At 45.5% G+C, this 20,635-nt stretch overlaps 1 protein-coding gene across 3 annotated transcripts in view; it reads left to right on the top strand.

Moving 5' to 3' along the window:
* Positions 1 to 20,635, top strand: part of LOC143784304 (formimidoyltransferase-cyclodeaminase-like) — a 48,074-nt gene that overhangs the window by 16,987 nt on the left and 10,452 nt on the right. For 2 of the 3 annotated variants that reach the window (XR_013217759.1, XR_013217758.1), the window contains 2 exons: positions 3,635 to 3,678; positions 12,933 to 12,985. Coding sequence is in view for 1 of the 3 variants with exons in the window: in XM_077272427.1 (XP_077128542.1) it covers positions 3,635 to 3,678; positions 12,250 to 12,303; positions 12,602 to 12,686; positions 12,933 to 13,028 (279 nt within the window). In the remaining 2 variants the exon portion in view is untranslated. Of the gene's footprint in view, positions 1 to 3,634; positions 3,679 to 12,249; positions 12,304 to 12,601; positions 12,687 to 12,932; positions 13,029 to 20,635 lie in introns of those variants that run through there. The other variant, XM_077272427.1, reaches the window with a different exon arrangement.

Here is a 20,635-nt window from a genome sequence, read left to right as displayed (position 1 = left end):
TGCGTGGCCGGAACTCCGCCCCCGCCTCCCCGCACCTCACAATGGGGCAGCGGATGCGTTGAAAAAACAGCATCCGCTGCACCTGTAGTGCGGCGCTTACAACGCTAGCGTCGGTACGTCGGCCCGACACACTGCGATGGGCCGAGTACGACGCTAGTGTGAAAGTAGCCTTAGGCTTCTTTCACACTTGCGTCGGTACGGGGCGGTCGCAATGCGTCGGCCCGACGTACCGACGCACGTTGTGAAAATTGTGCACAACGTGGGCAGCGGATGCAGTTTTTCAACGCATCCGCTGCCCAGTCTATGTCCTGGGGAGGAGGGGGCAGAGTTACGGCCACGCATGCGCAGAAATGGCGGACGCGACGTACAAAAAAAAGGTTACATTGAACTTTTTTTGTGACGACGGGGGCTAAAGTTATGGTTAGGGTTGGGGCTAAAGTTAGGGTTGGGGCTAAAGTTAGGGTTAGAGTTAGGGTTAGGGTTTGGGTTGGGATTAGTGTTACATTTGGGATTAGGGTTAGGGTTGGGATTAGGGGTGTGTTGGATTTAGGGTTTTGATTAGGGTTATGGTTAGGGTTGAGATTAGGGCTGTTTTGGGGTTAGGGTTGTGATTATCGTTAGGGTTGTGATTAGGATTATGGATCGGGTTGAGATTAGGGTTAGGGGTGTGTTGGAGTTAGGGTTGGAGTTATAATTTGGGGGTTTCCACTGTTTAGGTACATCAGGGGGTCTCCAAACACGACAGCCAATTTTGCGCTAAAAAAGTCAAATGGTACTCCCTCCCTTCTGAGCTCTGCCGTGCGCCCAAACAGTGGTTTACCCCCACATATGGGGCATCAGCGTACTCGGGATAAATTGGACAACAACTTTTGGGGTCCAATTTCTCCTGTTACCCTTGTGAAAATAAAAACTTGGGGGCTAAAAATCTTTTTTGTTGGAAAAAAATATTTTTTTATTTTCACTATTCTGCATTATAAACTTCTGTGAAGCACTTGAGCTTTCAAAGTTCTCACCACATATCTAGATAAGTTCCGTAGGGGGTCTAGTTTCCAAAATTTGGTCACTTGTAGGGGTTTCTACTGTTTAGGTACATCAGGGGCTCTGCAAACGCAACATAACACCCACAGACAATTCTATCAAAGTCTGAATTCCAAAATGGCGCTCCTTCTCTTCCGAGTTCTGCCGTGTGCCAAAACAGTGGTTTACCCCCACATATGGGGTACCAGAATACTCAGGACAAATTGGAGAACAAATATTGGCATCCAATTTCTCTTGTTACCTTTGTGAAAATAAAAATTTGGAGGCTAAAAAAATCTTTTTTTGTGGGAAAAAAAATATTTTTTATTTTCACTAGTCTGCATTATAAACTTCTGTGAAGCACTTGGGCATTCAAAGTTCTCACCACATATCTAGATAAGTTCCTTGGGGGGTCTATTTTCCAAAATGGGGTCACTTGTTGGGGGTTTCTACTGTTTAGGTACATTAGGGGTCTGCAAACGCAACATAACGCCCGCAGACAATTCTATCAAAGTCTGCATTCCAAAATGGCGCTCCTTCCCTTCCGAGCTCTGCCGTGCGCCCAAACAGTGGTTTACCCCCACATATGGGGTACCAGCATACTCAGGACAAATTGGACAACAACTTTTGGGGTCCAATTTCTCTTGTTACCCTTGTGAAAATAAAAACTTGGGGGCTAAAAAATCTTTATTGTTAAAAAATATATATTTTTTATTTTCACGACTCTGCATTATAAACTTCTGTGATGCACTTGGGCATTCAAAGTTCTCACTACACATCTAGATAAGTTCCATGGGGGGTCTAGTTTCCAAAATGGGGTCACTTTTGGGGGGTTTCTACTGTTTAGGCACATCAGGGGCTCTCCAAACGCGACATGGCGTCCGATCTCAAATCCAGTCAATTTTGCATTGAAAAGTCAAATGGCGCTCCTTTGCTTCCGAGCTCAGCCATGCGCCCAAACAGTGGTTTACCCCCACATATGGGGTGTCGGCGTACTCAAGACAAATTGTACAACAACTTCTGGGGTCCATTTTCTCCTGTTACCCTTGGTAAAATAAAAATTTGGAGGCAAAAAGATCATTTTTGTAGAAAAAATGTGATTTTTTTATTTTCACGGCTCTACGTTATAAACTTCTGTGAAGCACCTGGGGGTTTAAAGTGCTCACCACACATCTAGATAAGTTCCTTAAGGGGTCTAGTTTCCAAAATGGTGTCATATGTGGGGGGTCTCCACTGTTTAGGCACATCAGCGGCTCTCCAAACGTGACATGGCGTTCGATCTCAATTCCAGCCAATTCTACATTGAAAAAGTAAAACGATACTCCTTCTCTTCCAAGCTCTGCGGTGCGCCCAAACAGTGGTTTACCCCCATATATGGGGTATCAACGTACTCAGGAGAAATTGCACAACAACTTTTGTGGTCTAATTTCTCCTGTTACCCTTGTGAAAATAAGAATTTGTGGGCGAAAAAATCATTTTTGTGAAAACAAATGCGATTTTTTTATTTTCACGGCTCTACGTTATAAACTTCTGTGAAGCACTTGGGGGTTCAAAGTGCTCACCACACATCTATATAAGTTCCTTGGGGGGTCTAGTTTCCAAAATGGTGTCACTTGTGGGGGGTTTCCACTGTTTAGGCACATTAGGGGCTCTCCAAACGCGACATGGCGTCCGATCTCAATTCCAGCCAATTCTGCATTGAAACAGTCAAACGGTGCTCCTTCACTTCCAAGCTCTGCGGTGCGCCCAAACAGTGGTTTACCTCCACATATCGGGTATCGGCATACTCAGGAAAAATTGCGCAACAAAATTTGTGGTTAAATTTCTGTTTTTACACTTGTGAAAATTAAAAAAAATGGTTCTGAAGTAAAATGTTTGCAAAAAAAAGTTAAATGTTCATTTTTTTTCTTCCACATTGTTTTAGTTCCTGTGAAGTACGTAAAGGGTTAATAAACTTCTTGAATGTGGTTTTGAGCAGCTTGAGGGGTGCAGTTTTTAGAATGGTGTCACACTTGGTTATTTTCTATCATATAGACCCCTCAAAATCACTTCAAAGGTGATGTGGTCCCTAAAAAAACATGGTGTTATAAAAATGAGAAATTGCTGGTCAACTTTTAACCCTTAACTCCCTAACAAAAAAAAAAATTGTTTCCAAAATTGTGCTGATGTAAAGTAGACATGTGAGAAATGTTATTTATTAACTATTTTTTTTGTGACATATCTCTCTGATTTAAGGGCATAAAAATACAAAGTTTGAAAATTGCAAAATTTTAAAAATTTTCGCCATATTTCCATTTTTTTCATAAATAATTGCAAGTAATATCGAAGAAATGTTACCACTAACTTGAAGTACAACATGTCACGAAAAAACAATCTCAGAATCAGCGGGATCCGATAAAGCGTTCCAGAGTTATAACCTCTTAAAGTGACACTGGTCAGAATTGTAAAAATTGGCTCGGTCATTAAGTACCAAATTGGCTCTGTCACTAAGGGGTTAAATAGATTTTGACTTTAGATCTGTTTTACCATCCAATACCCATCTCCATTACGTCTTTTATTATCTTCTTGTTTATTACGACCTAATTTCCACTTTCCCCCTTGGTGTCCCCCTCTGCAGGCTGCACTAAAGCTTCCCAAAGACACTGAAGAACAACAACAGAAGTGAGTATAAATGTACTGTATTGGGTCCATTCTTAGGGGGTTATGCTTTTGTATTAGATTATTTTCATATTTTGGACCTAACTGCATCTAGGGTGCATTTTTGGATATTTACTTGCAGAAATTTCAGTTTTCATGAGCTGTTCTTCAAGGTTGGAAAATAAAAGGTTAATCCCATAATCCAAAATTCAATTGTACATAATTATATAAGTTTTACCTATTAAGGTATGAAATGACACAAGAGGTAGTGAATAAAAACTTTTTTTCCTTTATTAGCATAATACTTAAAACAAAACATTTTATAATAAAAAGACAGGGAGATGGGGGAAAAAAATGGGACCTTCCAAAAGAGTCAGGGTGTGACACGAGAAAATGATAGGTTTATGATATGTCTGCCTATGGAAGGTGTCCTCCTGGAGGGGTTATATGGACATGCTCAGGAGGTGGTGGACGTCACAGCGTCTCCTAGTTTCCCCTTTTAATCCATTATCCAAGAAGTTTAACACAGACCAAGAAAATCACCAATAATTACCTTACAACAGGCATCGATTCAATTGAAGTTACTAACAATCAGCTCAAGGGAATAAAATAGAATAGAAGGAATCCCAACTGTAATAGGACTTAGAAATCTTACCCAAGATGTAATTTGTAAAAAGAGCCACTAGATGGCAGGCAAGTATAATGTAAATGGGATAAGCGCTAAATACAATGGATTTAAAGTGGAATAGGCGTATAATGGAGCTATTTAGAACAAAATTCCCCTTGTATATGTATGGGGAACAAAGGTATACCCACAAGAATAAAATTGAAAATACTTTATTAAATACCACATTTAGTGAACATTAAAATCCACGAAAATAGCCAAACAGGGAAAGATCTCACCCCCCTTATGGAAGAAGCCTGAGCGGCGAAACAGTGCTGTCGGGGTTACAGCACAGGCACACGATTCCTTCATCATTTGTCATGTAAGTTCATTCTCCTATATATTTGAACTTACTCCTGATAGAGACTTGCTTTGTAGCTTGTTGTGCATTGGTACAAATGAAACGGCACTGCAGGACTGTATATTGAAGCATATTGTGTCTATTAGGTTGCATTCCAACCATAGACTACTAGCACTGTTGCACTTTATTGCTTACTTTTTACACTGATTAGCATCTGGTTTCTGTAGTAGCCTCAACAGATACAGCTGCAATTTCGGCACATAGTCTCATAGCCATTGTTATGCTGTCACGTACACAGCTCTTTTTTTTTTTTTTTCATGACTCTTTTCAACATGCCCACATGGGGATGCTGTGTGCAGGATTGACTGGGCTTAGTGGCTAAATACACATTGGCTGCGCTATATTTGAAGGAGTGTTCTGAACATACATACTACAATCTACATTGAGGTTTTGTAAATGGTTTTTATCGGTCGTCCATGACAGCACTACGGAGAGAGGGGATCCGCCCTTCAGGAACAGGAAACCTACAGATACATAAGGGCGGCACCTCTCCCACGCATCAGTTGGTTTCCTGTTCCTGGAGGACAGGATTCCCTGCAGATACGACTTCGTTTCTCCTATCAATACCCAGGCCGGCTGTCCGACCCAGGTAGCGAGGGGGTCTCCTACCTCGGGCAGTGCGGGTCCCTGGAAGCGCCACGGTGGGTCCGGGTAGGGCTCCACGACAGTGAGCGGTGCAGTGTGGAGCGACGTCCGGAGGAGGTCCATCCCCAGTGGTCAGCAGGTGAGTATGTCCCCCCCCGGGGTCCGCTCTCCCCCCTGGGCCTCGGTCTTCCCCACTCTCCCCGTCGGTGCGGTGCAGCGCGGCGTCCTGTGTGCTCCTTTCGATTCGGGACCGGAGCTGGGGGTCGGACGCCGGCCTCTGCCGCGGTCACCGCTGGGCTGCGGCCGTGGAAGCGGCGGTGGCGTAGCGGGGGGGCGGCTGGGGGGTCCGGCGGCGCCGTTCCCAGGCTTCCGGGCACGTTTCTGAGCGTTCTGCCCGAAACCAGAAGTGACGCGCAGGGGGCGGGGCCAAAACCGGAAGTCAAACGCCGGCCGGTTTTTTTCTAAAAACGCCGCTGTCCTGCATGCGGCGGGGGCGGGGGGGGGGGGGGGGGGGCGTTTGGGTGCAGGGGGGGGTGGAGCAGTCACCTGCAAGTCGGGGGGGTGGATTTGGCCACACACCTGCACTGATTCCGGATCCGGGGGAGGGCTATTTATAGCCAAACAAAATGCTGCAGCACTGCTTGTGAGCCCATCTGCAGCTATGGATGAGCCGGAAGCTGCCGTCGGTCTGCTGGAGCAGGAGCAGGATGGATCCTCGGAGAAGTCCCATGCGAACCCCCAGCTGAAGACCCGCGGGCGCAGTAACCAGACCAGTCGCAGATCTAAGCAGAAGGATCTGGACCGACCCCCCCAGTAATCCGGTACCTACCGCTACTGCCTGGGTAAGAGATCTTCGTGAATGTACCCTGATGCAGTCTTTTCCTATGTTTATTTCCGTAGGGGAAAAAAAGCGCTGGTAAATCAAAAAACAAGGAGTGCGCGCTATGCGCTTGCCCTTTGCCAGACGCCTACCCTAAGAGACTTTGTCAGTCGTGTGTACGGCAGACGGTAGGAAATAAATTGATGGGAACACTGATAGCGGTAGCGCCAGATAAATTACATAGCCTTTTTCTCCGCTCCCATAGGTGGCGGAAGAGTCTCCTGATTTCACATCAAGCCTTAGGGAGATTATCAGGAAGGAGGTGAAAGATTCCCTGAAATCCCTGTCCCGGGGGGAGTCTTCCAAAAGAAGAAGGGAGCCTAGCGCCTCAGAGTCGGATTTGTCCGCTGGCCCTAGTAGGGAGAATGAGTCAGACGCCTCTGTCTCCTCAGCGTCCTCTTCGGAAGAGGAGTCTAACCGGTTCTGTTTCCCATTGGACCAAATGGACAAACTTATTAAGTCAGTTAGATCCACCATGGGGGTGGCTGATGAAAGGCCAGAACTCTCTACACAGGACCTAATGTTTGGCGGTCTAGACCCTAAAAAACGTAGGTCTTTTCCGCTCAATGACAAGGTCCAGAACCTCATCAAAAGGGAATGGAAAAAACCGGAGAAGAAAGGCTCTTTTCCACCTGCCTTTAAACGCAGATATCCCTTTGAGGACCCCATGGTGAATACATGGGATAAGGCGCCGAAATTGGACGCAGCGGTGTCTAAGGCGTCTAAAAAATCATCTATCCCCTTCGACGACATGGCTTCCCTAAAGGACCCTCTCGATAAGAAGGCTGACTCATTCCTTAAAGGGACATGGGAGATGTCGGCGGGTGCCCTGAGACCTGCTGTAGCTGCGACATGTGCAGCCAGATCGATGATGGTCTGGCTGGATCAGCTAGGGTCTAAGTTGGAAGGCGGTGTTTCCAGAGACTCTATGTTGAAATTCCTGCCAACAATTCAGAATGCCGCTGCCTTTCTCGCGGACGCATCTGCGGATTCGGCAAGAATGGCGGCTAGGGCGGCCGGACTATCAAACGCAGCACGCAGGGCCCTGTGGCTGAAATGTTGGCCAGGTGACCTTCAATCCAGATCCCGTCTGTGCTCTATCCCATGCGAAGGGGAATACCTGTTTGGTCCAGTCCTAGACGAACTGCTGGAGAAAGCTGGAGACGAGAAGAAAAAGTTTCCCAATCTACCAGCTACCTCTTACAGGCGTCCCTTCACAGGGAAAAGATTCTTTCGGAGGAGACCAGCCAGAGACCAGAGCAGATGGGATGAGAAAAAGAAGAAAGGTACTGGATTTATGTTTGGAGGTGGAGGACGTCAGGAGCCATCCCGTGAGGTCAAAAAACCACCCCAATGACTAGTCGCCCCGGTGGGAGGTAGACTATCTGCCTTCTACCTGGCCTGGTCCAAAATCTCCAGTAGTGATTGGATTTTGGGGTTAATAGCTACGGGTCTGCGGCTAGAGTTCTCCTCCATCCCTCAGAACTTCTTCAGAGTTACCCCACTCAGGTCCTCTCCAGCAGAACAGGCGGCCCTGGAAGCAGAAGTTCACGACCTGCTCAGTAAGAATGTCCTGTCAGAGGTTCCGGAAGGAGAACAGGGTAGAGGATTCTACTCTCCTCTATTTCTAATAAGTAAACCTGATGGCTCCTTCAGAACAATTATTAACCTTAGGGCTCTTAATAATTTCCTGACCGTCCAATCATTTAAGATGGAAACTATTAACACCGCAATAAAGCTGCTGTTTAAAAACTGCTTTATGGTAGTATTGGATTTGAAGGACGCCTATTACCATATCCCCATTTATGCAGGTCACCAACGATACCTGAGGGTGGCGGTAAGGTTGGATGGGGTAATCAGACACTTCCAGTATAGGGCCCTCCCCTTTGGTATATCGGTCGCCCCTCGAGTGTTTACCAAAGTTATGGCGGAGGTTATGGCTCACTTGCATGAGTCCAACATTCTAATAATCCCCTACCTGGACGATCTCCTTATCGTAGGTAAAACGGCGGATCACTGTCTGGAACAGTTACATAAAGTGATGTCTGCTCTGGAGCGTCTGGGGTGGATGCTAAATGTCAAAAAATCACGCTTACAGCCCATGACGGTGCAGCGATTTTTAGGCCTGACCCTGGATTCCCAGGTTCAGGAATGCCGTTTGCCTCAAGAGAAAATTGATCGCTTGCACCTTCAGGTGCTGAATGCCTCTAAAAACCCCACCATGTCCCTTAGAAGAGCCATGTCTCTGTTGGGCTCTCTCTCGTCCTGTATTCCAGCGGTCCGATGGGCCCAGTATCATACGAGGATACTTCAGGGCGAGGTGCTGTTACAACAAAAAAGGTTGGGGGGATGTCTGGAGAGCCTGATGACCCTATCCCAAGACGCTATTATATCCCTCGGATGGTGGCTAGTCCAAGAGAACCTGTCCACAGGGGTCCCCTGGGAATATAATGTAACTCGTATAGTCACCTCGGACGCTAGCCCTTCTGGATGGGGGGCTCGCATGGGGGATACATTGATCCAGGGGCTTTGGGATCGGGATCAGATAGAAATGTCTTCCAACCTAAAGGAGTTAACGGCTGTGGAACAGGCAGTTAAATCACTCCTTGTCTATCTACAGGGCCACCACGTGCGGGTATTCTCGGACAATCGGGTCGCCGTGGCATACATAAATCACCAAGGCGGGACTCGTTCCAAATCCCTAATGTGCGTAGCAGATCGTCTATTCCATCTAGCAGAGCAACATCTTCTCTCATTGACGGCTCTTCACATAAGAGGGGCAGAAAACACTACAGCGGATTTCTTAAGCCGCAACACATTGAGGCAGGGGGAGTGGTCCCTGAACGACTCCATCTTCAACCTCATCGTGGAAAGATGGGGTCAACCAGAAATAGACCTGTTTGCCACAAAAGAAAACAGGAAAGTGGCACAATTCTGCTCTCTCAACCCCAGAGAAAATCCTCTGTCAGTAGACGCCCTCCTCATAGACTGGAACTTCAGGCTAGCCTACGCCTTTCCTCCCCTGTCTCTACTTCCTCTGGTGGTGAGGAAAATCAGGAAGGACAAAGCCACAGTGATAATAATTGCCCCCTTCTGGCCCAGAAGGACGTGGTTTCCATGCCTGAGGGCTATGTCGATATCCGACCCATGGGTCTTGCCAGACATCCCGGATCTCCTGTCCCAGGGCCCAGTCTACCATCCTCGGGCGGTTGGCCTTCATCTGACGGCGTGGATTTTGAGCGGGCGCTGTTAAAGGATAGGGGGTTCTCTCCGGGCCTCATTAACACTCTGCTGAAGAGCAGAAAAATAATCACCACAAAGATTTATGTTAGGATCTGGAAGAGGTTCCTTCAAAACTCGGGGGTAATAGCTGGTCAGTCAATACCAATAGACCAGATTTTAGAATTCTTACAGAAAGGGTTAGATATGGGGTTATCCCCAAATACACTTAAAGTGCAGGTATCAGCCTTAGGGGCCCTCTTTGGCTGCAACATTGCTGAGAATCACTGGGTCAGCAGATTCATCAGAGCGACAAAACGGTCCAGGCCAATGGTGAAGAATAGGGTCATGCCATGGGACCTGAACCTAGTCCTCTCAGCCATGACAGAGGCCCCATTTGAGCCAATTGCATCAGCCTCTATTAAAAATGTATCCCTTAAAGTAGCCTTCCTGGTGGCCCTAACATCGGCGCGTAGGATAGGCGACATCCAAGCATTATCCAGGGTTCCCCCTTACATGCAGCTTAGGGATGATAGAGTGATACTATCCCCTGATCCAGCATATCTTCCTAAAGTAGTGTCCAGGTTCCACAGAACACAGGAAATAGTTCTTCCATCCTTCCTCCCCAATCCTACTAACGATAAGGAAAGGAAGCTACACACTTTAGATGTAAAAAGATGTATCCTGGAATATCTGGCAGTAACTGATCCCTGGAAGATAGATAACGCCCTATTCGTGTCCTATCAGGGTAGTAGGAAGGGTCACAGGGCATCAAAATCTACTTTAGCTAGATGGATCAGGGAGGCTATCTCGCTGGCATACATCTCAAAGGGCAAGCCGGCGCCTGAAGGTCTAAAAGCGCATTCCACTAGAGCTATGGCGGCTTCGTGGGCAGAAAGATTGGAGGTGTCGATCGACCAAATTTGTAAGGCTGCTACTTGGTCTTCTCCACACACATTCTATAACCATTATAGATTGAACTTGGGTGCCTCTTCTGACCTTTCGTTTGGTGTAAGGGTGCTGCAAGCTGTAGTCCCTCCCTAGTTAGTTACTCTCTGTAATTCTCTCCGTAGTGCTGTCATGGACGACCGATAAAGTCTTAGTTACTCACCGGTTAACGGTGTTTTTCGGAGTCCATGACAGCACCTGTACATACCCTCCCGTCTTCTTAAGTTCTGGGTGTACACCTCTTCCTTTATTTATATAATTCACGGGTAGTGAATAGTTAGTTATTTGTATCATTGTTTATTATGTATGCTATTAACCTTGGTGGTCCTCTTGTGCTCTGTAAACCAACTGATGCGTGGGAGAGGTGCCGCCCTTATGTATCTGTAGGTTTCCTGTTCCTGAAGGGCGGATCCCCTCTCTCCGTAGTGCTGTCATGGACTCCGAAAAACACCGTTAACCGGTGAGTAACTAAGACTATCGTGTCTGCTCTGTGATTGTTTTTATTGAGATCTATCACAGAGCAGACACGATAAACCATTTACAAAACCTCAATGTAGATTGTAGTATGTATGTTCAGAACACTCCTTCAAATATAGCGCAGCCAATGTGTATTTAGCCACTAAGCCCAGTCAATCCTGCACACAGCATCCCCATGTGGGCATGTTGAAAAGAGTCATGAAAAAAAAAAAAAAAGAGCTGTGTATGTGACAGCATAACAATGGCTATGAGACTATGTGCCGAAATTGCAGCTGTATCTGTTGAGGCTACTACAGAAACCAGATGCTAATCAGTGTAAAAAGTAAGCAATAAAGTGCAACAGTGCTAGTAGTCTATGGTTGGAATGCAACCTAATAGACACAATATGCTTCAATATACAGTCCTGCAGTGCCGTTTCATTTGTACCAATGCACAACAAGCTACAAAGCAAGTCTCTATCAGGAGTAAGTTCAAATATATAGGAGAATGAACTTACATGACAAATGATGAAGGAATCGTGTGCCTGTCCTGTAACCCCGACAGCACTGTTTCGCCGCTCAGGCTTCTTCCATAAGGGGGGTGAGATCTTTCCCTGTTTGGCTATTTTCGTGGATTTTAATGTTCACTAAATGTGGTATTTAATAAAGTATTTTCAATTTTATTCTTGTGGGTATACCTTTGTTCCCCATACATATACAAGGGGAATTTTGTTCTAATAAGTTTCTTATGAAGGTATCTAATATATTTTGGATTTTGTTATTCGTATAATGGAGCTAGTTAGAGAGGAATCAATTTTACCTGGTTATAGAGGCTGGAAAGTGGTGCAGCATAGGAGAAGGGTCGTGTCACCTCCTGCTCCCGACGAGCGCCGTTTAGCTTTTAAAGGGCGCCCCCTTTGAAGAAGCGGTAAAGTGAAAAGGCGCTCGTCGGGCGCAGGAGGTGACACGACCCTTCTCCTATGTTGCACTACTTTCCAGCCTCTATAACCAGGTAAAATTGATTCCTCTCTAACCAGTTCCATTATACGCCTATTCCACTTTAAAGCCATTGTATTTATCGCTTATCCCATTTACATTATACTTGAAATAGAATCGTGGTAACAATTTGCTTTCAAGCTGCATTTTAATTTTTTTTTGTCTTTGAATATTGCTGCCATATAATCCATGTCGCTGTTTAGCCCAAGATTGAACAAAAGTAAAAAAAAACAAAAAAAACCCTCCTAATCGGCAGCTCTTGCTAGCGTTTTGTTACTTGATTTTCATTTGGATAGCGGTAAGCCTTAAACTAAAAAAAGAAGCCATTTGGAGGATAAGACTAGAGCAGCAGAGACCTTTTCTAGCCAACATTTTATATGGGGTTCAAGTATTGGTATCCGGCTTCTGTGCCTCTGACTCATAATCTGGATATTTAACAAAGACCTCAATCTTATCTGTGCTTTTTTTTTTTTTTTGCTTTCTCCAGACGTTTCCAGGCTCTTCAGAATGGCCTTAAGGAGGCAGTTGGTGTGCCCCTAAGGCTAGGTTCAGATTGCGTTAGTGCAATCCGTTTAGCGCTAGCGGATTGCACTAACGCAATGTCTTTTTAGGGGTCGCGTTAACGTCCCCGCTCTCGCAGATCCCCGATCTGCGAGAGCGGGGAACGGACCTCTGGCGCGCCGCGAACGCTGAAAATGTCGAAAATGACACGCGCTAGCAATGCGCTTTAACATTGCCGGCAATGGGAGCGCTAACGGACACAGTGCACGGCGTTAATTTTGCAGTGCAACGCTGTCCGTTAGGCTAGGTTCCCATTGTGTTAATGGGAGAGCGCTAAGTCTTGCTGAAAAAATAAGCGCCTTGTGGAAGCCACTGTTGGAGCTGTCAAAATACGGCAATGCATCATGTATATCTGACTTGCAGGTACTGACATGAAATGTAATATATTCTCATTTTTGTGTAAGTGTCATAGAATCCATTGGGATAATGCTGATAAAAGCCTTATTCTTGTGTCAAGAAGAGGAGACGTCATTTGAATATTCCACACATGGAATCTTTTCTTCCTCTTCCTCCTTTTTTTTTTTTTTTTTTTTTTTTTGTGCTTTTTATTTTATTGCACTTTCATCTTATTTTGGTACATCTGTGACTGGATTTATTCTTTTTAATTAGGTGGCAGCTAAAGCTTTAGAGATCGAAGTCTTTGGAGCTTATTTCAATGTTCTCATAAACCTCCGTGAAATCAAGGATGATGAATTTAAAAGTCAGGTAATACATTAAAAGGATTGTTCACTTTCTTTCACCAAATGTTTGGTCATAATTTTGTGCTACTCCTATACATGTATTACTGGATCTCATTATTTTTTTTTTTTTTGTGAAGTATTGCCCGTTCGTGTAGTATTTAGTTTACAAAATTCAAAGATGCGATACTGTATGGATTCCTAGAAAATGGCTTGGTGGAATAGTTCAGATGACTCAAAAGTTAGTGAAAAATGCATGCAGTAGATACTTACACAAGAAGATGGGCTTGTGGTTTTGGGGGCATCACTTACAGGACTTAAGTATGATCTTCCTTTTGGTGATTACTATTGGTGGTTAAAGTAGTTAATGTTGTACAATAGGTAATTTTATAAGGTACTAGTGATTTAACATGCACAGTTTGCTACCCCTGCAAAACTTTAGATATGATGATACTCTGCAATTATTTGTATTCTGTTATAATTGATAATAACAAAAGCAAATGTGTGTAATGTTTGATTTATTCTGGAATTAATAAACAAATTAAAAATAAATAAAATAATAAAAAAATGCATGCAGTATACAAGACAACCAAAAGCTACATACAGTATACCAATGTAAGGGGTGTGGGCTGGACTGTTGGGTTCATACCCCTGAAGACACCAATCGCGGTGTGTCTGTATAATGTTGTGCATCTCTTGTGTGTGTATATACTGTGTAAAGTGCCTTTTTTTTGCCTAAGTAATGTATAATGTTGGTAGTGTATAGGATAAGACACAGGTTAATAGATAAGGTAGATGGTGACTGTAGTTAGTGTCTGGTACTAGCCCATGGTGGGAGAGTATCAGTGTTGGGGGAAGTGACTGCTTCCTGTAGTTATGCAGATAGACAAGTTAGATTAGGAAATGGCTGTGAGCAGTGCTGCTGTTGGGTGAACTGCCAAAAGGAGACTAAGGAACAAGGGAGTAGTGCAGCCTACAACTGACCGAAAAGGAGACCATGCCCTCCCACCTTTAAAACGGTCTCTGGACAGAACAACTTGTCACAAGAAACCCGGAGCTTGCTAAACGCTGAAAGTAACTGACCTAAACAGTTTGTGGGACTAGTGGGTGGTTCCGAGCCATAGATCTTGGGTGCCAGTAGAGGAAGAAATAGGATGTGGAACCTTTGAGCAGAGAAAGACCTGCTGAATAAGGCTGATGGGCCAGTGTGGTTACATGGTCCTCCATTAATTTCCATTTCCAGGTCATCCACCTGACAGCACCATGGAGGTTGCCTTCTTATCGACAGTGGGACAGGAAACCACGAGAGTATAAAAGGACCCTCCCCCTACCAACCGTCAGTGTTTTTCCTGTCCCACTGTGGATAGGAACTACGAGAACTGACAGGCTCCGTTCGGACAGTGTGGATCGGGGGGTTTAGGCCCTTATTACCCTTCCCACTTCAAGACCTCCATGTGCTGAAACCCGACACAGGGTCCCTCAGCTTACCCAGTGCAGCGCTGCTCCTGGGATGGCCGGTCGCTTCCTCCTGGGGGGGGCTCTCGACCGTGCACACCGCCCGGGTTCCTCTCTGGTCCGGAACCTCCTCTGTGAGCGGCATCTCATTACGCGATCCCGGAGTGCACCAGCGACCATTACCAGCATACCGCATGCTGCAGCCCGGCGTAGTCACTTCCGGGTGGCGGTCAGCGGTGGGCAGGGCGGCGTCTCCTTCGCAAAGAATCATTTCCGGGGCATGTGGGCGAGCACAGAGCGCTCCAACGCACGAATTAACAGCAAGGATATAAGGTAAAGGGGGGTAGGGACGTTTCCACCGACCAGGGCATAGTCCGGCATGGAGGATACCGCCAGGTTGGAGTCAGAGAGCCAGGCACACGTGATTTCCCTAAAGAGGGTAGCCACCAGATCCCTACCATCCACCCACAGTCTGCGTCCTTTAAAACTGGGCTGCTTCTGTTTTATAGGGAGCCCCTGCCTCCGTGGATAAGAAGGAGGTTAAAAGATCGGGGAAATATAAGAAGTGCCCCATATGCTCCATAAAACTAAAGGACTCGTGGCAAAAACCCCTTTGTGAATCATGCACTAACCGCATAGTGGGTGAAGAACAAGCCTCTCTCATGTCTAACATGAGGGCTATTATCAGAGAGGAGGTACAGGCGTCAGTCTCTGGCTTAATGACTCCTCAACCCACACAGCCTGATAACAGGAAAAGGATGAGGGATTCAGACTCTACATCTGAGGGAGCTTTGTCCGAGTCGGATCTGGAGGAAAACGAATATAGAGATACTCCAGAACAGGGGTGTCAAACTGCATTCCTCGAGGGCCGCAAACCATGCGTGTTTTCAAGATTTTCTTAGCATTGCACAAGGTGCTGGAATCATTCTCTGCAGGTGATTAAATTATCACCTGTGCAATACAAGGAAATCCTGAAAACCTGACCTGTTTGCAGCCCTTGAGGAATGCAGTTTGACACCCCTGCTCCAGAAAGAGGGAAGTAGTATCTATTCTCTTCTACGGACACGGACGAGCTACTAGGTGCAGTGAGACGCACCATGCAAATTGAAGAACCCCCAACATCTTGTTCAATACAGGATGAGATGTTTGGCGGGTTATGGGCTCAGACCTCAAAAGTTTTTCCTGTAAACTCTCATACGTGGTATGATTCTAGAAGAATGGGAGGAAGCTGAGAAACGTCTGACTATTCCAAAAGACTTTAAACTTCGTCTCCCGTTTGATCCAGAGGAAGTCAAGGATTGGGAGGACATTCCCAAAATAGACATCACTTTAGCTAGTCTCCAAGAGAACCGCCATACCCTTTGAAGACTCCTCTAACCTAAAGGAGCCTATAGATAGGAAGGCAGACAGACAGTCTCTTAAAAAGAGCTTGGGAGAGTTCGGCAGCTGTAATACGTGCAAACATAGCGGCGACATCAGTAGCACGATCTATGCACTTATGGGTAGATGATCTGGTAGATCAACTTTCATCTAAAACCCCTAGAGAGGCTATATTAAAATCCCTACCCCTTCTAAAAATGGGGACAGATTTTCTAGCAGACGCGTCTGCAGAATCAGTAAGATTCACGGCCAGAAGTCAGTCACTGTCAAATGCGGCCAGAAGAGCCATCTGGCTCAAAAACTGGTCGGGGGGCTGTACATTCAAAAAATAAACTTTGTGCTATCCCATTCTCAGGTGGAAGAGTATTTGGGCCAGTTCTGGATGACATTTTAGAGAAGGCGTCAGATGATTTAAAAAAAAAAAAAAAAAAAAAAAAAAGGGGGAGTTGGTTCCGGAAGAAAAACGCAAAAAGTTTCAGCCCTTTTGTAGGTTCCGTTTTATTCAAAAAACTGATTATACGAGGGAAAGGGAAACAAGGAAGATGGAGCTATCCAAAAGGTGGGGAGGCTAGAACCAAAAAGGTAAAGAGTCCACCTTTTCAGGTTCAACATCAGGATACCACAGAAAATGACGCCACCAGTGTAGGGGGGCGCTTATCCAGGTTTCTGGGGGGCTGGCAAAAGATCACTACCAGCCCGTGGGTCTTGCAACTGATTGCTCAGGGTTACAAGATAGAATTCTCTTCGCCTCCCCCACAAAAATTCCTAATCTCCAGCTCCCAACTCGTCTCAACCTCTCCCATGTAGGTAGATATTCAGGACTTACTAAAAACAGCTGCGATAGTCCCAGTGCCTCCCCAAGAAACAGGACAAGGGTTTTATTCAAGCCTATTTTCCATAAAACCCTCGGGGGAATCAAGAACAATTATAAATCTCAAACGCCTAAATTCATGGCTAGTATACAAAAGATTCAAAATGGAATATATAAAATCTACGATTCCCCTCTTAGACAAAGGGGTGGTGATGTGCACTCTAGATTTGAAGAGTGCGTATTACCACGTTCCAATATACCCAGGCCACCAAAAATATCTCAGGTTTGCAGTAGAAAAAAAAGGCAGGATCTTCCACTACCAGTTTGCTGCCTACCGTTTGGCCTAGCCTCAGCTCCAAGTATCTTTACGAAGATTATGATAGAGGTAGTGGCCTACCTAAGAAATCAAGACATCATGGTAGTACTGTATCTGGACGACTTTCTAGTGGTAGCAGACACAGCAAATCAGCTCAGAACCGACTGTCAGTCTTTAATTTCCACACTGCAGAATTTGGGGTGGATCGTAAATTGGTCAAAATCCGATCTAGTACCCAAACAGAGAATAAAATTTCTCGGAGTCATACTAGACTCAAAATGTGAGAATGTCTTTTCTGCCGGAAGAAAAACTGTGCGGCATAGTAAACAGAATTCGTCACTTCAAAGACCAGAGTTTCTATCAGAGAAGCCATGAAGGTCCTGGGGCTGATGACTGCCTGCATACCCTGCGTAAATTGGAGTCAATTTCACCCTCGACAACTTCAGCGAGCGATTCTCTCATCCTGGGACAGAAGTCAGGGGTCATTGGACAAGGTGATACAGCTACCAACCCAAGTGAAGACTTTGTTACGCTGGTGGACAGATCCCAAAAATCTGCAGCAGGGAGTGACCTGGATTAGTTCTCCCGAAGTCATAATTACCACGGACGCAAGTCAACAAGGCTGAGGAGGACACATCCAGGGAAGATATTTCCAGGGTCAGTGGAGTCAGGAGAACAGCAGACAGTCCTCAAATTTCAGAGAATTGCTCGCAGTCTGGAAGGTTCTATCCTCCGCCCAGTTCTTGGCAAGGAACAAACATGTGAAAATACTCTCGGATAACACAACAGCAGTTGCATTCCTTCGACATCAGGCTGGTCCGAGACATATGGCTCTGCAGCAGTTGGCAGAACGAATCTTCAGATGGGCAGAAGAAACGGTATTCTCGATCTCAGCAGTACATCTGGAAGGTGCCAGAAACCAAGTGGTGGACTTCCTGAGCAGGAGGGACAGTCTTATCGACAGAATGGGAATTAAACAACGAGGTATTCAGAGACTTATGCCGTCGTTGGGGGAATCCAGACGTGGACCTCTTTGCAACCAGACAGAATGCAAAGGTCAGCGTCTTTTACTCACTGAACCCTCAGGAGAACCCAACCGGAGTTGATGCCTTCTCACAATCATGGAGCAGAGGCCTGTTCTATGCATTCCCTCCGCTTGCGTTAATACCAAGGACTCTCAGAAAAATTGCAGAAGACAGAGCCAAAGTCCTACTTGTGGTACCGTTCTGGCCAAAGAGAAAAGTTGGTTTTCCTTACTGAAGAGCATGTCAAGGGAGAAACCAGTTTCTTCCACGAAGAACAGACCTCCTCTTTCAAGGTCCCATTCTCCACCAGAATCCAGAAAGTCTTCGATTGTCGGCCTGGATCCTGAACGGCAAGTTCTAAAAGCGAAAGGCTTGTCAGATGAAGTTATTTCCACGTTGAAAGCAAGTAGGAAGCCAGTAACCTCTTCCATCTATACCAAAATTTGGAAAAAATTCTGCAGCTATTGTGGAGAGGCGACAGTCGATACTGATCACCCTAATATACCTAAAATCCTTGATTTTTTTGCAATCCAGTTTTAAAGCGGGTCTTAGACCCAGTACTTTAAGGGTACAAGTGGCGGCCCTTAGTGTCTTCTATGACTGTACCTTATCGGCCCACCCCTGGATTAGTCAGTTTTACAGGGCAGTTGCGAGGTTAAAACCATTAATAAGGAAAACTGTCCCACCATGGGACCTAAATTTAGTCCTTAAAGAACTATGTAGACATCATTATGATTTAGGGAATGATCTAGATATTGGTAAATCGGATCATGGGGTGCATTAAAAGAGGTCTGGATACACATGATGAGAGCATTATACTGCCTCTGTACAAATCCCTAGTTAGACCGCACATGGAGTACTGTGTCCAGTTTTGGGCACCGGTGCTCAAGAAGGATATGATGGAACTAGAGAGAGTACAAAGGAGGGCAACAAAATTAATAAAGGGGATGGGAGAACTACAATACCCAGATAGATTAGCGAAATTAGGATTATTTAGTCTAGAAAAAAGACTGAGGGGCGATCTAATAACCATGTATAAGTATATAAGGGGACAATACAAATATCGCGCTGAGGATCTGTTTATACCAAGGAAGGTGACGGGCACAAGGGGGCATTCTTTGCGTCTGGAGGAGAGAAGGTTTTTCCACCAAAATAGAAGAGGATTCTTTACTGTTAGGGCAGTGAGAATCTGGAATTGCTTGCCTGAGGAGGTGGTGATGGCGAACTCAGTTGAGGGGTTCAAGAGAGGCCTGGATGTCTTCCTGGAGCAGAACAATATTGTATCATACAATTATTAGGTTCTGTAGAAGGACGTAGATCTAGGGATTTATTATGATGGAACATAGGCTGAACTGCATGGACAAATGTCTTTTTTCGGCCTTACTAACTATGTAACTATGTAAATTGTCCCTAAAAATGTCTTTTCTTGTAGCCATCACTTCGGCGAAAAGACTGGGTGAGCTTCAGGCCCTCTCTATCCAGGATCCTTATTTGCAGGTCTTTTAATGACAGGTTGATTCTGAAACTGGATCCAGCTTTTCTCCCGAAGGTGATCTCTGATTCAAATTTGAATCAGGAGGTCATACTCCCTTCCTTTTTTCAATCACCTAAGAATAAAAAAGAAACTCTACCATAACCTAGATGTTAGAGAAACGGTTCTTAAATATCTAGAGGTAACTGCACCCTGGAGAGTAGATAATCTTTTTGTTCAGTTTGAAGGCCCAAACAAGGGTAGAAAGGCGTCTAAATCCACAATCGTGAGATGGATTAGATCCACAATAATTTCGGCCTATAAAGCTCAGGGGAAAATCCCACCAGGACATATCAAAGCACACTCGTCTAGATCAATGGCAGCCTCTTGGGCAGAAAAGGGGGGGCGTCAGCAGATCAAATTTGTAACGCCGCATCCTGGTCTAATCTTAGTACCTTTTCCAAACGTTATAAACTAGATGTAATGTCAACACAACTAGGGTTTGGCAGGAAGGTGCTCCAGGCAGTGCTCCCACCCTAAGAAGTAATCGGCTTTGGTATTTCTCCATGGTGCTGTCAGGTGGATGACCTGGAAAACGGTAATTAGTCTTACCGGTGATTGTATTTCCAGGAATCCATCCTGACAGCACTGTTAGTTTCCCTTCCCATGCTAAATCACCTAAAACTAATGTGATGTAAACATTTGTATCTTGTTTTGTTGTTTCAATAAACTATTCTTTATGGCATCCATCCAGATGTGGTACTTTGGAAAATCACTGACGGTTGGTAGGGGGGGGGAGGGTCCTTTTTATACTCTCGTGGCTTCCTGTCCCACTGTGGATAAGAAGGCAACCTCCATGGTGCTGTCAGGATGGATTCCTGGAAATACAATCACCGGTAAGACTAATTACCGTTTTTGAGAACCGTAGCTTTTATGTAGTCTCAATGAAGTGCTGTCTGCTTGTTAACAGGGCCGTATTTGCCACTAGGCACTCGAGGGCACGTGCCTAGGGCGGCGACATTGCGGGGGGCGGCACCTGAGCAAGGTTTTTTTTTTTTTTTTTTAAAGTCCCAGGTCACAAGCGACCGACCGCCCCGTCCCCCCGCCTCCCGCCCCCCTCCTCCGAGTCCCACCCACCCTCCTTGAAGACAATACTCACAACTCACACCGGGCGGGT

This window comes from Ranitomeya variabilis, chromosome 7 (genome assembly GCF_051348905.1).
Source record: "Ranitomeya variabilis isolate aRanVar5 chromosome 7, aRanVar5.hap1, whole genome shotgun sequence".
Taxonomy (NCBI): Eukaryota; Metazoa; Chordata; class Amphibia; order Anura; family Dendrobatidae; genus Ranitomeya; species Ranitomeya variabilis.
This window is presented reverse-complemented; position numbering and strand designations above follow the sequence as displayed.